This window comes from Danio rerio, chromosome 1 (genome assembly GCF_052040795.2).
Source record: "Danio rerio strain M-AB ecotype USA chromosome 1, GRCz13ab, whole genome shotgun sequence".
Taxonomy (NCBI): domain Eukaryota; kingdom Metazoa; phylum Chordata; class Actinopteri; order Cypriniformes; family Danionidae; genus Danio; species Danio rerio.
The window spans coordinates 40,772,749-40,790,394 of NC_141021.1; the positions used below are offsets into that span (position 1 = coordinate 40,772,749).

Here is a 17,646-nt window from a genome sequence, read left to right on the forward strand (position 1 = left end):
AATTGAATAAATCAACTGTTCATATTAACTTGTCAGTCTGTGCGTTGGTATGAGTGTTTTGGTGACTCTTTCTGCAATTTATATTGTTGTACATCAGTAGTTGGTGACAAGTGGCCTCTTTATAATTAGGAATGTGCTGATATGGAAATTTTGTCCAACACGATTAACTGAAAACAGATGAAGCCAAGTGACTTTCTGCTGGTGAGCCATTTCAATACAATATTCAAAACCACTAATTCATTCGGTGTCAAGCAAGTGGCAGTTGTCTATATAAGGGAGTCACTTGCTATCCTCCTGAGACCCGAAGATTTTTTTTTTCTTTTTTTTTTCTATGATTTCCTACATCCTTTGGGTTAAAAAAATCTACAATTTAGAGTTTTTACATTTTGTTTTTATTTTTGATTTTACAGCATGTCCACTGTAGTGGACTACATGACCATTTTAGTTCAAAACGACTGCCACTCAGACAACAAAACTGTACAGGATATGGTTGTAAAGGGATAATAATCCAATATTAATGTAACAAAAACAAAACAAAAGCCATTTTTTTCCCTTTGTATTGAAATTCCTGAAACAGTTTAGTCTGAAAGACTGAACTAAAAAAAAAAAAAAAAAAAGGAGGCTATACAGAATATTCACATATTTTTCTGCTCATTTTAGGAGAGTTGTGTATGTTTTTGTCTGCATAAACTAAATTAGAAATGTATTTATCAAATAAATTATTTGATGTGCATCAAAACAATGTCCTCAACAGATAATGTGTGATTGGCTAACTGGACTTACCAACTCCCCTATCTCAAACACAACATGTGATTGGATGTACATATAGAAACGTCAGACATTTTGTATTTATTTTTTTATTTATGAGTGCTATTGTAGTATCTTACACTGACATATATTCATGCACACAAGTCATTATTGTCTTTCATAAACATGGCTGCATCAACACAGCAAACCTGTGTATACTGTGGCTAACACATTCTAAATGGTAACATTAACACAGTCTAACTGTGTGTTTTACACAATAAAAATGCATGTTTGTTAAAAGACGTTTGGCTCTTACTGGCCTACATAGTGTTTTGCTCTGTGTATAATATTGTTTGCTCTGTGTATAATATTGCTACATGTATATACTTTTTATTGTTATTTTAAGATATTTAAAACTCATTAAAAAATGTAAAGCCTAAGCAAAAATATTAGTTCAGGTTTTTATAAATGATCATGGACATTTTATTAATTGTTATTTTTACAGTTTGTAGTTATTTTCACAAAGAAAAATGCATTGTATTATTTAAATGTGTCATTGTGGCTGTGATGCTTGATAAAGCTGTGATTATATTTTTGTAAAATCAATATCAGACTAGCAGTTGTGTCGTTTTCACAGATACAATGCAGGTTAAATCACTTGCCTCACTATCCATCTTCAACACTCATAAACACTTGCGTCAATAATGCAATTACCTTTTTATATTTTGATGGACAGAAATCATTAACATTTTAGTTTCTGCCAGAAAGCAAGACCCCTGCATTCCTGAATGCCTCTAACACACAGGAATGCTATTTATACCTTATCGTAAATGTGCATTCAGTAATCGGATTCATGTATTTTGCATAATTTTGCGAGATGATTGCCTGTTACAGCTCATCTCAGCCCATACCTTGCCAGACTTCTTCCTTCTCCGCCGGAATCGCAACAGTTCCTTATGTTGCCTTGAAACAAAGTTGACTGCAGCATACTCCAACAGTGCCGAAAACACAAACAGCAAACACACAGCCATCCAGATGTCGATAGCCTTCACATAGGACACCTGCAGGACACAAACACATGCCTTCTCAGAAACTTTTAATTAGCCTTCAGCTTTTTTATTTATTTTTCATTCCAGACTATTTGACTGCCCAGTCAATTTATTATTGAACAGTGCAGGGATCCGTCCGACTTCTGTCCTTATCCCTGCCATGAATCAGATAATTCTCTACCAGCTACAAAAAAAAAAAACAAAAAAAGAAGTCTTTATTCCATTTTCTGGAATGTTTAATTGTGTTGCATAACTCCATGTAGCATTTATGAGTTTTTAATATGCAATACACACTGCACGCCTGCTTTCACACATGGATGCGCTTTATACCTTCCACTGTGAGTGGCATTAATAAATGATAACTGAGGATGAATGGCAGGAAAAGGCATGAGTGCTGGTAAAAATTATACCCCAATACTGATGCTGAATTAGTTTCTTTTTTTGGCTAATATGAGCTCATGTAATGTACTATTTGAAATCCAGCTTTTGAAATCCTTCTTTTAATTCAAGACATTATGAGGTTATTTATGCAAGATGCTGTTTTGAACACAATGGACTTGCACATAGACATTTACTTAAATGAGAAGTAAAACATAATTTTGCAGTGCTCTATTTTAACTGGAGGGACTTGAATTATTTGTAAATATGAATTGTTAAATAAGTTGTATATTAAAATGAATTTAATTTATTTCAAAAGTTTTAGGAATCTTAAACAGTTTTAGATTTATAAATTATGATTTGATAATTGTTAATTAATTATAATGTATATATATATATATTTATATATATATGTATATATATATATATATATATATATTTATATATATATATGTATATATATATATGTATGTATATATATATATATATATATATATATATATATATATATATATATATATATATATATATATATATATGTAAATATGTATATATATGTATATATATGTATATATGTGTATATATATATATATATATATATATATATATATATATATATATATATATATATATATATATATATATATATGTATATGTATATATATATATATATATATATATATATATATATATATATATATATATATGTAAATATGTGTGTGTGTGTATATATATATATATATATATATATATATATATATATATATATATATATATATATATATATATATATATATATATATATATATATAATATCTTTCTATACAATATCTTTTATTGCAAAACGCCTAAGATTAGGCTACTTTTCAGCTACTTTTCCATTTTATTATTTTTTTCTATACAATATCTCTTATAGCAAAATGCTTAAGATTAGGCTACTTTTCAGCTTCATTTTATTCCTTACATGCTCATAAACTTGCAGTCACTTAAGCCAAATGCAGTCACCAGACTGTACACGTTAACTAACGCTAACATCTCAGCATAATAGACATTTTGGCTTCAAAATTACTTCAAAAACTGTTTTAAAAAGTAATAAAAGTTTTTAAAACTATCATCTATGAAGCTATTAATAAGGTAGAGGGAGCACTTTGAAGCGACACAAACAGTAAGCACCTTATAAACTCCAAAGGTAGTCTAGTGCTCAAGGACCGGTAACCTTTTTTTTTTTTTTTTTTTTTTAATCAATCTGAAGTAAATTATCTATTGTTGTTCTCATAGTTGGTATTGCAGTCTTACACAATGATATTCAAGCTAAAACCAATTTAAAATGACATCATCCTAAAAACAGCATCCTGTTCTTCTATTTAATTTCATTCATGGAATTTCAGCTTTTTAATCAGTGAAAGTCAGGTAAAAATCAGGGAAATTCATACACTGAAAAAAATGATGTCTGCAAAATTGTTGCAAATTAATGTTGTGTGTGATGTTCAACTTAATTTGTTTGTTTGATTTCAGCCCAAATAAATTGTTTACAACAACCCAACTTTAAAAAATTAGTAAATCCAATAAATCATCTTAGAATTATATTTTTCAGTGTTTGATTCATAAGAAAAAAAAACTATACATTTTATTTGTTGTTGTTATGAAATAGCCAATATGGCAATAAACTCTAAAACACTCTCTCTCTCTCTCTCGCTCATGCCTGAATACTTTTTGTTGTCTCACCTTAGGTAAGGATGTTCTGGAACCAGAGCTCTGCGTTGTCATTGTGAGCACTGTAGTGATTCCCAACGCCACACGAGCAGGAGCCGCATCCATGTTGATCCAGAAGGAGACCCAGGAGAGGATGACGATGAGCAGGCTGGGAATGTACATCTGGATCAGGTAGTAGCCCATCTGTCTTTCCAGGTGAAATCGTACCTCAATGCATGTGAACTTGCCTAAAAAGTAAAGTGGAAAAGAGTTGATTAGAACTGCAAATGCTAGCTGGTAAAACGATTAGGTGTGGTAATAATTGTAGTTCTGATAGAACCACTGAGATATTCTAATACGTTTTAATTTGATAAAATCAGTTCGGTTGATAGCAACGGTGTTCCAATTTAATAGTGGAAGTCTTCATTTTCTTTATACAATGTGCACATTTGTCACCAGTTGCACAGTGAACCATCATATTATTATTAAATTAATCTATTAATTAAATTATTTTGAATTTATAACAAGAATAAAGCTGCCAGTTTCAACATAATACAATCATTTATACCCTACATAACATTTAAAAAAAATATTTTTGAAAGGTTTCCTTTGTGCTATCCAAGGCTGATTTAATTTGATGCATTATGATATGATATGATATGATATGATATGATATGATATGATGTGATGTGATGTGATGTGATATGAGATACAGTATATGATGTGGTATATGATATGATAAAATATGGTATGATATGATATGATATATGGTATGGTATATGAAATGATATATGATATGATGTACAATACGATACAACCTTAATAACACTTTTAAAAAATCTTACTCATCTGAATGGTGTTATATAGAACTTAAAATGTTATTTGTCTTATTATAAATGATTATTGAAGAGGCTGAATAGATAAAACATTAATGCAAATATGTATGATGCCACAAACCGAAAGTGTTTTATGTATTGCATTTAAAAAAAACATAAAAGAATGTGTTTGCTTCATATGCGGTTGTGAACAACTCTAGACAGCCAATACAGACAGTTAAGTTGATGCGCATAATCCATGTGAAAGATAGGGAGCACTACTTAAAACGTCTGAGAGCTTTCAGCTGCAGTCTGTTTTTTTTCTTCTTTTTTGTTCTCCATAGCAGAGCCTTTTCCTCTCTCAAAACACATTTCTGCAAGGCTTGTTTTTCCTGAAAAGTAAGGAGACGCTTTCTCTATTTCTGTCTCTTTTGTTCCAAACTCCCTGGGAGATCTTTGCTTGGTAAAATTCCAAGCTGCCCTATCTCTAACTTAAGTGATGTGGGTAAAAAAAAAAAAAAGCAATAAAAAATAAATAAATGCATGAATTAAACACACATAAACCACATATTTAGACCAACATGAAATAAAGGAGTACTTGCATACAACTACATTCACATTTGAAGGCACAATGATTAGACCTCATGTAAAATCTTAATAAAGTGCTGTTTGGATAGATTTTATATAGTTTTAATAACTGATTTCCAGTTACTAATTTATTTTGCCATGATTACAGTACAAAATATTCTCTAATTATTTAACAAGACACTAGAATTAAGCTTAAAGTGCAATTTAAAAGCTTAGCTAGATTATTTACTATTATTTAATAACAGTGGTTTGTTCTGTGGCCAACTGAAAAAACAATAAAAATACTGACCTTAATCATAAAAAACGGCATTTATTCCAGCCAACTAAAATAAATAAACTTTCTATATGAAACAATATTGTGAAAATACATTTGCTATGTTACAATTACTAAATTTCTCAGCAGGGATAATTTGCCTTCAACTGCCTAAACAAGCGGTTGCTTCTGCTGAGCATACGTGACACGGAAACGTTACCTATAACTCTCTCTCTCTCTCTCACACACACACACACACGCACACACACACACACACACTAGTCTCCTCAGGAGTTTGGTTGGTTGGAGCTGTCAACACTACAGTTGAGGTGACCTGAGAATAAAGCCCCTAGAGACTTAAGTGAGAGAGGTGAGAGAAACAACAACAGAAGGAAGCGGGAAGGGAAAAGAACAAAAAGCAGGAGACGGTCTGTGTTATGGAGCCTGACAGCACCTAACATTCACAGGACAAAAGAGGGATGCGCTGCAGGCTCAAGAAAGAAGCCAGCAAAATAAACTGTCCTGCTGTATTACAAGGGATGGGGGAGAACAGATCGGACAACCTAAGAGGTGTTATTTCTCCCTCACTTTCCCTAATTATTTACATTTTTATTTCATGGAATGGGATAAGTTGCATTTAGCTGCAGAGTTGTTGTTTCATAAACAGCCACATAGACATACATTTAGACATTTAGCAGACACTTTTGTTCAAAGCGACTTAAAATTGAGTTGTAAAAATGATAATTATATTTTGGGTTTGTGTGTGGTGAGGTGGGGGAGAGAAGAGGGGTCTTGGTTTTATTCAACGGGTTTCAGGTGTTTAGAAAAGATGGATTTTTAGTTTTTGTTTAAAGGATACCAGTAAATCTGCTGTCCATGTGGGAATGGGACGATCATTTTACCAGTGTGGAACATTGAATGAAAAGGTTTTGGAAAGGGACATGGGTTATGGATGGATAGATGGATAGATAGATAGATAGATAGATAGATAGATAGATAGATAGATAGATAGATAGATAGATAGATAGATAGATAGATAGATAGATAGATAGATAGATAGATAGATAGATAGATGGATGGATGGATGGATGGATGGATGGATGGATGGATGGATGGATGGATAGATAGATATATAGATGTTAAGTATAAATGACTAAAATAATGTTGCGTTTTTATGTATAATGTTGTGGATTTTCCATTTTTAATGGATGAACATTGAGGTAAAGTAGTTACTGCAGGAGACACGCACGTGTGATATGAATAAGGAATACATTAAAACAAATACGGCAAATGAATAAACCACTTCCAAGAAAACTGTCCTGATGATGCAGCTCATACCCACAGCAAGGATATCAAAATAACCCAAAATGGCAACAAAACTGAAAACTATGAGGCTTAACAGACACATGACTGCATCAACTGACTAAAAATAGGGCATTTTATACAAAAGGCTCCATTTTCATGGTCCACACAACGCAAGGATTTGTCCACTTTGGAGAGCACTGTAAAAACAACTCTGTTTTCTTTGACCAATCACCTTCTCAGTGTTTACAGCTTAGCAAAATAGAATGAAAAAAGAGATGTGCTAAGTGCAAAAGCTTTAAAATTCCAAGATGAGAAGGCATTTCCGAATCCAAATTCTTCTGATAGAATTTTGAAAGTATTTAGTTTTTAGTTCTGAGTTAAGAAAGCCATGGTAAAAAGCTAAAGTATAAAGCTCTCTTTATTTTGTTGTGCACAATTAATTTATGCTGTCTCAGAACTCTCACCGAAATCAGTTTTACAAGTGTCCCTTTGTGCACAAGTCAACACCCATAGCAAGACGCAGCCATGTTTTCAAACTAAAACGTGTCTTGACATCTCTTCATTTATATGTACAAGAGGATTTCTATAATCATGATGCATAAAAATATACTATTTCACATGTGTCCATATAAAATTGCTATAGTGTGGTAGTTTAGTTAATACTATGTTTTTATTTTTTTTAACCATACTATAGAAGCAGTGGGGTAAAGTAAAAAATTACAAACACTTAAATGACTGTAGTCTTCAATTTACTGACTAGTTTTAAAAATGTGTACTTTTACTTTCCCTTGAGTACATTTTTAAGTGCTGTATCAGTACTTTTACTCCACTTCTTTCCTTTAAGCTGCAGTCACTACTTTATTATTTTCTGTCTGTGGGGTTTAGAAAAATAATTCCTGCGATTCCTGTCCAATCGAATCGCACATAGAAAGTAAATCACATCATACTGAACTACCTTAAGACATGCAGCAAAATGTTTGGAAGCATTAAAGGTGTCCAAGAAGATACTTTACACGCAATGACCCAGAGACTGTTTAGATGCACGTCACTGATGAGAAGATGACAGATGTTTACTGTATGATGACTGAAATGGCCTTAAACAATAACTAAATGCACTATATAATGTTCACTGTAAAAAAAATTCCGTTGTTTTTACAAAAAAAATTTGGCAGCTGTGGTTGCCAGAATAATTTTGTAAAAAATACCAAAAAATTGTAAACCTGTTTACAATTTAAAACTGTATATTGACAGAATAATTATGTAAAAAACTATTTAATAATATGTAAAATTTACAGAAATTCTGTGTAAAAAATAGCAAAAATTTTTGTATTTAAACAAAAAAATCTTGTTGTTTTTACCAAAGAAATTTGGCAGCTGTGGTTGCCAGAATAATTTTGTAAAAAATACAATAAAATTGTAAACCTGTTTACAATTTAAAACTGTATATTGACAGAATAATTATGTAAAAAACAATTTAATAATATGTAAAATTTACAGAAATTTTGTGTACGAAATATTTACATTTTTAGTATTAAAACAATAAAATCTTGTTGCTTTTACAAAAATATTTTGGCAGCTGTGGTTGCCAGAATAATTTTGTAAAAATTACAATAAAAATGTAAACCTCTTTACAATTTAAAACTGTTGAACATATAGATTACGTGAAAAAACAAATCAGCATATTTACTAATTAATACTATTTCTAAAATTAATAATTACATTAATATTTAAACAAAAAAATTCTGTAGGCAGCTGTGTTTGCCACAATAATTATGACAAAAATTAATGAAAATACTTTTTAGGTAAACAACTTAACAGCATAAAATCAATTTAGTCAATTGTGTTTATTCATAATAATCAAAAAATGTAGACAAGTAAATCTTTTCTGAAATGGCACAACCACACCTAAACCAATTCCTTTGAGAAGACCAATGTTGTTTCATATACTGAACGTAGTTTGATTTTAGTAGCAACTGTAAATCATTTGCTTTACCATATATGATAACTTGTACTGTATGTTAAACAGTACTCAGGGATATAAATTCTAGATATGCATATATCATAGAAACTGCACTCAAAAACTTAGTAATCCAATTATAATTTGTATTTATTAACCATAAACAAGTCAACAACTGTCTGTCAGTTCACAACACAAATTTGTATTGCTTACTTTCCTTACAAACGACATTCACCTTTTACAGAGCATGTGACAGATAATGATTGTCTTTTTGGAAACAAATAAGGAACGTAATAGGCAAAGAGATGGCAGACATTGCCAGTAAAACTAAAATTGCAATAAATGGCAATAAAATGAATGACTTTCCAGTAACACTTCATAATATCTACACACGTATGAATCATTTATCGTGCATTAGCATATAGTGAATTTGTTAACTGTTAAGCATTAACTCTACATTAATAGATGTTAGTAAGCAGTTTATATCAACGGCTACAAATGCTCTATTCTTGACTTATGAGCACACATAATGTGCTTAATAAGTGTGCTTTCATAATTTGTGAGTGATTGATTTTTCATGACTAAATTAAGTATTGCATTATTTATGAACCATTTGTATTTATTAGTAGTTGGGGATAATTAAAATCAATGAGATTGAGTTAGTAAATGATTAATAAACTATTGAAATCAACATTTATTATTCAGGCATATAGTAATGGTTACTATTTATGTTAATAAATGCTTTACTAGCACAACTTCATGTAGTTTTGTGACCTAATCTGAAGTGAAGACTATTCATGCATTATAAATTCCTTATAAATGACAATTAAAGGCTCAGTATCAAATTAACAAAAAGCTTTGCAATCTTATCTAATAAGTAAAATTACTGTGAAGTTTAATTATTGCTGAATAACAGGAGTGTCAAAATATAACATAAAATTGGATTAAACAACAATATAACAATTTAACACAATGATGCAACATTTCAATGTTATTTAGCGATGTTTAAACTGTACAGTCATTTTATTTTACATAAAGTTGCAAAGATTTATTTTTCATATTATACAGTTTCATTTGTGGATTTTAAAATAAATAGAAATGAAAAAAAAAAACTTTTCTTTATCAATTATTTCTAAACTAAACTAAACATTTAATTGTCATTTATAAGGGATTTAAAAAGCATAGTCCTCACTTTGGATTAGTGAGGATGAAGTTGAGTTAATAAAGAATTAAATAACATACAAATTAACTATTAATATATGCCTGAATAATAAGAATTATAAATGTTGATTTGAATAGTTTATTAACCATTTACCAATTCATTCTAAATGATCCTAAAAACCCTGAAATACTCTAAAATACAACTGGTTTGTAAATAATGCAGTACTTAATTCAGTAATGAAAAAAGAATCATTAACAAAGTATGAAAACACAATTATTAGGCACATTACACGTGTTTTTAAATCAAGAATGCAGCATTTTAGCAGTTGTTATAAACTGCCAAATAATGTTTATTAATTTAGAGTTAGTGCTCAACAGTTAATGAATTCACTATATGCTAATGCTTAATAAATTATTTATAGTGTGTAGTTATTATAAAATGTTACTGACTTTTCTCTTAAATCGGTTTAAGAACATTTAAGAGTTGTTTTATAAACAAATATTCCATACAAACAAGCAATTCAGAAATAACCTAATTCAGAAAACACTAGAGCAATAAAAACTCTTAACAGTTGTGTACAAACTTAACACATACATTAAGCATGGCAGAACAAATAAACCTGAGAAACTGGCATTCACTGTTTGTCAAATCTTACTGACTTCAGTCCATATTTAGACGTCACGCCATTCATGATCTGAAAGCTCCTGAATCAAGGTAAGAACTCTTGGGTTCACATGAAGTCGGGCTGTGTTTGTCTCCTCCACTTTAGTGCCTTTCTCTGGGTTGATAGAGAAGAAACACCTGAGCAAAAAAGAGAAAAAAATAATTGTATTAATGATAAAAAAAAGTCTTATTTTTTGGGAAAAATGCCTTTTTAATTTAAATTATAGTGACATTTATCAACCTATACAAATAAAAGGGAAAATAAAAAGAAAACTTTGCATTAGCAATTTAAGTATTCATAAAAAGCCACTGCATCAGTTACTTTAATTTTTTTTCCACTTCAATGCTGTATAAAGCCTGTACAAAAAAAAAAAAAACATACCTCTGCAAAAACTCCAAGGTTGATGCCAGCTCTGATGGGTAATGGATGTTAAAGCAATAATAGCTTCCAAACATCATGCACAGGGCGGAAATGAAGGAGGGGATGTTGTCATGTACAATATTTTGATCCACACACAGCATGAAACGCTTCGACGAAAAGCAGGATTGGCCTAAGAAAACAGTTAAATAAAAGTTAAATTTGGTTTTTAATTATGATACCATAAATTTAAAAATACAAACAAATTAAAAAAAACTTAACAAGATTTATGTTACCTTTATTTAAAATGAATGTACAATTAACAATACTTTTACTGAACAGTCTATTTAATGTCATCATGACAGTCTTTGATCTTGAAATACATAATAATGAGTAACAACAATTAATTAATGCTATATAAGTATTGTTGTACGTTCATGATTATTAATGGTAACAAATTTCAAATTTAAGAATTAGTGCAGGATAATGTCGCAAGAAATGATGTTTTGGTTTTAGTGGACTCTCAGGAAACAAAGACTTTCTTAATTCCAAATATTCTTGGATTAGAATGTCAAGATAGGCTACTTGTGATGATGAAATTTTTTGTGCACAAATCAAATCAACAATATCTTTGAGCTGGAGAGTTAACTGCCACACTTCATCTTCTGAATTTTCCACTTTGTCACCAATTAATACAGGAAGCAACCTTAAAAAGTTCCAATTCTGTACAGCTTGCCCAGAAAGCTTGGACACCTCAGAATTGACCGCACACGGCTTTGTAAGTGCATCAGTACTTTTGTACTTGAATTGCTTGATTCGACGGTTCAAAACAGAATATGTAAGCCAGTGTCTTTTCTTAATGAAATACTTTAAGTACAATGCCACATCATAGGATAAGACACCCTCAAATATGTCATGGCCTAAACAAGGTGGGAGACCAGGCTGGCAGACATGGAAAGATTTCAAAGTATTGAAAACAGAGTTTACCTTTATTCCTTTGATGTCTTGACGGTCTTCAGATTGTAAATCATGAACAGCAGAATCATACGTTTCAGGGGTGCGCTGTGGACCACAAACATTTGGGTTATCACTCTGAAATTCATTTCTTGTGATTTCACAATACCTGCAAAAATACTGAGCACGACTGAAATTTTCAGTAAACCCACCAATGGCGTGTGAACCCAAATTATCCCCAGCAATACAATACAGTGCACCTTTGACTACTTTACCACCTACAGCTATTCCATTTTCCTCCAAATCTTTTAAATCCACTAACAGCTCCGAGAAAACCTTAGCACTTCCAAATTTCTTTAGGTCGTTCTCTCCACACAACAAGGCGAGAAACATGTGATCAGTATTGGACCGCACATGAGCAGGTAAATTACCCAAAGAGAGGTAGACTGCAACTACTTTGTGCTTTTTTTTAGCAGATCCAAGTGGATTGACAATTTCAAACGCATCCTGGTAAATAATTAGTTTCAGACATTCTGGATTTTCAAGAAAGAACTGGTTGGACTTAAAGATTTTGCCATCACTAATGTCAGCAAAATTTTCCGAGTCTATTTCACAAGATGGCTGACACAGCGAATTCTTCCATAATTCCGATTCCAATAAGCTACTCAATGTTTGTTTCACAGGTATGTAATATGCAAACTTCTTTGTCATATTTTCATCATTTCCCAATGTTACCTTTTTAGGCTCTATGTATTTGAACATCTGTTTGAATGTCTGACTTCTTGAATATGTTGTTCTCAGTGGTCCTTGATGACAGAAAGAGAACAGATCTGAATCCTTTACACAGTCACAGACTTTACTAACAACTTCATCTGCTAGATCCATCTCATTTTTTAAAAGGGAACGCAGTTTAATTAAAGTGTAATCTTGTCCCAACTCATGCACATTTTGCATCTCTTCAACATTCGTCTGAATTGTTGAAGCTGGAAGGAGGAGCTGTCCTTGCAGTTTTAAGTATAATAAACACATATTCCTAAGGAACGACTCACTAGAAATTTGGGGCAATTCTGTAGTTTCAGGTGTTGTTACATCATTTGAAACATCACATTCAATGACAGTGGACGACTGAGAAACAGTTTCCCTGTAAATGTCACTTATAGAATCATTTGAAGCAGCTCTATGCTTTCTTAGCATGTGGGCTGTAAAAGACGATTTAATTGTAAAAGTATTTTTACAACCCGTTACTGGACAAGCCACAGGTCGGCCTTCTGCTAAATGCTCTTTTAAGTGGCATATTACATCTTTAGCCGTGTTAAACGTGCGGTCACACAACGAAATGGCACATTTAAAATCTGCTACAACTGCTTTAGTACTAACGGTTGATACAGACTCATTGTGATCTCTATAGAAATGTGCTTTAAATGCTGCGTAAGAGCAAAATGTTCGCTTACAGCCAGCACCAACACATTTGAAAAAGCAACGGGGTTCGTTTCTGTGAACTTTACAATGCAACACATAGCCTCTCAGTGTCTCAAGGGTTTTGTTGCAAAAATGACACGTAATCATCTTTAGACTTCCAAAAAATCTTTTTTTCAGCTAACGTTACGTTAGTAGTACGATACGACAAGGGGCCGAGTTACCTTTGCATTGTGCCACTCATTATTACTCCGACGACCGTGCGACACCCCAAATAATACCCTCTCCTCTTTGGCGGGTGCTTATGGTAAAGCGTTTAAAGTAAACAAACTTTTCACTAAACTTACCAGTGCCTCAGTAGTTTAGAAACGTTGCAAGACGTCTTCCACAGCTTCATTCGCGGGCCGGACAGATTGAGCGCGCGCTCTCACTATAGATCCATAAACGTCTGTAAAATGGCTGCTCCCGCAAGAATCAGATTAGTGATTGGACAAAACAGAACAGAGTTTGAAATTCAAACGCAGACATTGATTTACGCAAAAACATATATTTTAGATAGAAAAACACCGCTGTCACATTTTAAATAACAACAAGACATTCATAATTTTATTAAATAAATTGTTTTAAAAAAATATTTTGTCAATTACAGTGGATTTACGATTATATTTCACATGTGTTCACAAATAAAGGACCCTTACGGACAAATAGCAATTATTTTTCTATGTAGGCCTACATTAAATATGATAATTAGCAATAAAGCCTAATATTAAAATAGCTAATAGACCATTAGGACAATTCTAAACAGACACATTGCCTTTTAAAACCCCTCATTTAAAACCTGTAAATATGTAATGATATGTGTAAGGATAGCATAATCATTTTGGTCATTTTGTGATTGTTATACTTGCTTACACAAGCTTTTTTTTATCTGTAATAGCATGATTTTTGTTTGTTTATCATTTTGTAATTTTTACAGCAGCTTTCAGTATTACATGTTTTTACTATTCAAATAACAGTGATCGGTATTTTCTACAAATAAACATTGTTATTGATACACATTCTTACAGTACAATTAACAGTTTAATTTGGTTCAATGTGTTACAACTGTATTTTTATTTTTTACAAAACCATACTGTAAATTTAACGCTGTTTCTTTGTTTTTTTATTTACAAAATTTAGATGTCACAATTTTACAGAATTTCACTGTTATTTTCACAAACATTTTTTACAGTGTTGTTTACACACACATGCACAAATTACATGTAAACGCATCAACCTTTTTTTTTTTTTTTTTTAAGTAATGGCACTTTTACTTGAGTATGATTCTCTTTCCACCACTGGTAACAAGTATATTTATACAGTAATACTGTGTATATATTATAGTATTTTCAACTTTTGTTAATGAATGCTACAGCGTACTGTAGAATTACCCATAGAGGATTGACACTACCTGACAAAAGTCTTGTCACCTATCCAAGTTTTAGGAACAGCAATTAATAACTTCTAGTTGATCATTTGGTATCAGAAGTGACTTATAAGAAAGGCAAAGGCCTCTAGATTACACTTATTTTACAAAAATAAAATATGATCAGGCCTTGGTTTTAAGTTATTTAATTAGGACAGTAAGGTCTGACTTTGCTTAGACAAAAGTCTCGTCACTTAATAATGTACAGTATAGAATATAAAGTCATGCTGCAGTGGAAAAATAATTAATATTGTGTATGACTGTTGATGTTGCCATCCACTCTGCAGATCTCTTGCATGCCCCCATATGGAATGTAACCCCAAGCCATGATTTTTCCTTCACCAAACTTGACTGATTTCTGTGAGAATCTTGGGTGCGTGTGAATTCCAATAGGTCTTCTGCAGTATTTGTGATGATTGCAGTGCAGCTCAACAGATGATGCATAGGGAAAATCTACCTTTTGCCACTTTTCCAAATGATCAACTAGAAGAACTAGAAGTGTATATTGTTAAATAATATACCAAAATTCTTACAGCAATTTGTAACTTTTTGATTTAGTGGATTTTGCTCATCCTCCAAAGATGGTTGGGTTTAAGGATGGGGTATGGTGTCACGCCTACTTTTTAAAATCGTATACATTTTCATATGACTGAACTCAAATTTGTACAGTGGCAGCCACTAAACTGACAAAATGTAAAATGGTTACAGTTCCTAGTAATTTGTTTATATTTTCATAGTTGTTGTCTGTTCATGGCAACTACTTTATTACAGGGCCGTGCAGAGACCATCCAAAGGGCATGTGCAGGAGAAATTTTTTGAAGAGCGGGGGTGGGGGGGGGTGGGGGGGGGTGGGGGGGGGTGGGGGGGTGTGGGTTGTTGCGCGCGTTCTGAATAGCGGGGGGTTGGGGGATGTTGCGCGCGTTCTGAAGAGCGGGGGGGGGGGGGGGGGGTTGGTTGTTGTTGCGCGCGTTCTGAAGAGCGGTGTTGTCGCGCGCCTACTGAAGGGCGGGACCGAGGGTGTGCCGCGTCGCGGGGGCACTTTTGATCATTTTGGAAGGGCACTTTCTATCCAAGACTAAAAAGGGCATGTGCACTGCACAGGTTGAGCCCTATGTGTGCACGTGCCTGCTTTATTACCACAGGCGATTATTTTTAACACTTTAATGTAGTGTTTAAAATAAACCTTTTTTTTTTTTTACTTTTGTGTGTTGAGCAATAAAATCAATACTACCTGCCAAAAGATTCTTATTTTTAGAGCTGTGGCAGAGATTAATTTTTTAGCACGTTGCTTAATTTGCATATTTAGGAAACCCAAATGAGCCTCTGTCCTTTCACTGACGGGCTTGTTCTGCATTAGCTCCAGGATGAAAACCCGCTGTGACATCACTAAAGCTGTGCCATGTGCTTATTTCACATCCCTCATGACTCAACTGACGGAAGATGCGTGGAGCAGAACCACACGGCAGAGCAGGAAGTCTTGTCTGTTAGAGGAGGAAATGTGTGAGCGATCATGCAGAAGGCCCTGTGTCCATCCTGTCATACTGCAGAGCCCAGAAACGCATTTAAAGAAGTGTTAATGAGCCCGATGCTGAAAGTGAAACGTCATTGTGGTGTTTGAAGGCTAATTTGATTTTTAGCATCTATATTGTACCCGTCGGTATAAAAATCACAAGGTCAGCAAGGGCTGCTTGTATGAGTAATGCGATTGGAAAAAAGGCCCCTGGGTAAATTTCAGGGGTGGCATTTCACTTATACAATCACTCCACGAGGAAACATGCTTGTAGAGAAGTGTCTCTTCACATAAAGGGAGATTGATTGTTATTCGGTTTGATGATCTGACAGTGCCTGGTCATGTTAGCCACATGTAATGGCTGCATGAAGCAAGTGTAGTATATTCTCATGATCTGACAGACTGACAAATATGCGGCCTGTCAGGGGCTTGAAACAAGCTATCTGTCAAGTATTGAGTTATTGATTTCTTTTGTAACCAAGGCATTGGGACATTAAGTGATTTTTCAGTTAAGCACAGATGTAGGTGAGGAAAGTGAATTAAGAGATGAGTGTGTTGTATACAGGTCAGCATTGGCGAATACCTCTGTAAACATGTCTGTAAACACAAAAACAGATCCATTTATTTTCATTGTGAGGCAATTCTATGTACACCATTCTATATACATATAGTATACTAAACTACAGTCGTAAACTACGCTGACATATGAACCTGGATGTGAATTGTTTTCCTATAAATAAAGTTCTTAAAGGTATAGTTTACCCAAAAATGAAAATGCTGAAAATCATTTATTTCTTGTTTCAAACCTGTTCAGTTCTTTCTTCTGTTGAACACAAAAACGATATTTTGAAGAAAGCTCAAAACCTGTAACCTTTGACTTTCACACTTACAGTAGCTGTTTTTAATATGAAACTTGATACAGGTTTTGTTACAGGTTTTTTAGGTTTCTTCAAAATGTCACCTTTTAAATTTATTAGAACAACAAAATCATACTGTAATGGTGTGGAACCACATTGGGGACATTAAATAGTGATTACATTTAAATTTTTAGGTGAACTATCCCTTTAAATCAAGGCACTTTTATTTAAAAAAATATATATTTGTTTTGTCCTTTTGTGTAACCAAAATTTAGGTTGAAAAGATCCAGCAATATTTTTATAGTATACAGAGAAATTTCTGCATGTGAGACTGCAGTCCATAAGAGCGCAGATATGGCTAGAAATAGTACTTCTACTGGCAAGGTGAAAGAACACAAACAGCAGCTCATTTTCATAATGCCCAAATGCAATCTACTCAGAACAAAATAATGTGGCTTGCTAATCAATATGCAAATA

At 32.8% G+C, this 17,646-nt stretch overlaps 1 protein-coding gene and 2 long non-coding RNA genes across 5 annotated transcripts in view; 1 reads left to right on the top strand and 2 right to left on the bottom strand.

Annotated features, from left to right (window-relative positions):
* glra3 (glycine receptor, alpha 3) overlaps window positions 1-17,646 on the bottom strand; it is a 108,727-nt gene that overhangs the window by 8,235 nt on the left and 82,846 nt on the right. For both annotated transcript variants that reach the window (XM_087235087.1, NM_152965.1), the window contains 2 exon segments: window positions 3,900-4,114; window positions 1,659-1,808 (listed from right to left, as the gene is read on the bottom strand). In XM_087235087.1, the coding sequence (XP_087091213.1) occupies window positions 1,659-1,808; window positions 3,900-4,114 (365 nt within the window).
* Window positions 4,492-17,398, top strand: LOC147846948 (uncharacterized). The gene is made up of 5 exons (XR_015476739.1): window positions 4,492-4,641; window positions 4,734-6,665; window positions 6,743-7,951; window positions 14,569-15,577; window positions 15,945-17,398. It is a non-coding gene; the product is annotated as an uncharacterized LOC147846948 (long non-coding RNA).
* LOC147846949 (uncharacterized) lies at window positions 8,917-13,789 on the bottom strand. Of its 2 annotated transcripts, none has more exons than XR_015476738.1 (5): window positions 13,685-13,789; window positions 11,955-12,029; window positions 10,992-11,160; window positions 10,172-10,747; window positions 8,917-9,365 (listed from the first exon to the last, which is right to left on the bottom strand). It is a non-coding gene; the product is annotated as an uncharacterized LOC147846949 (long non-coding RNA). The 2 variants fall into 2 exon arrangements; XR_015476737.1 differs by having other exon boundaries at window positions 8,917-9,462; window positions 10,127-10,747.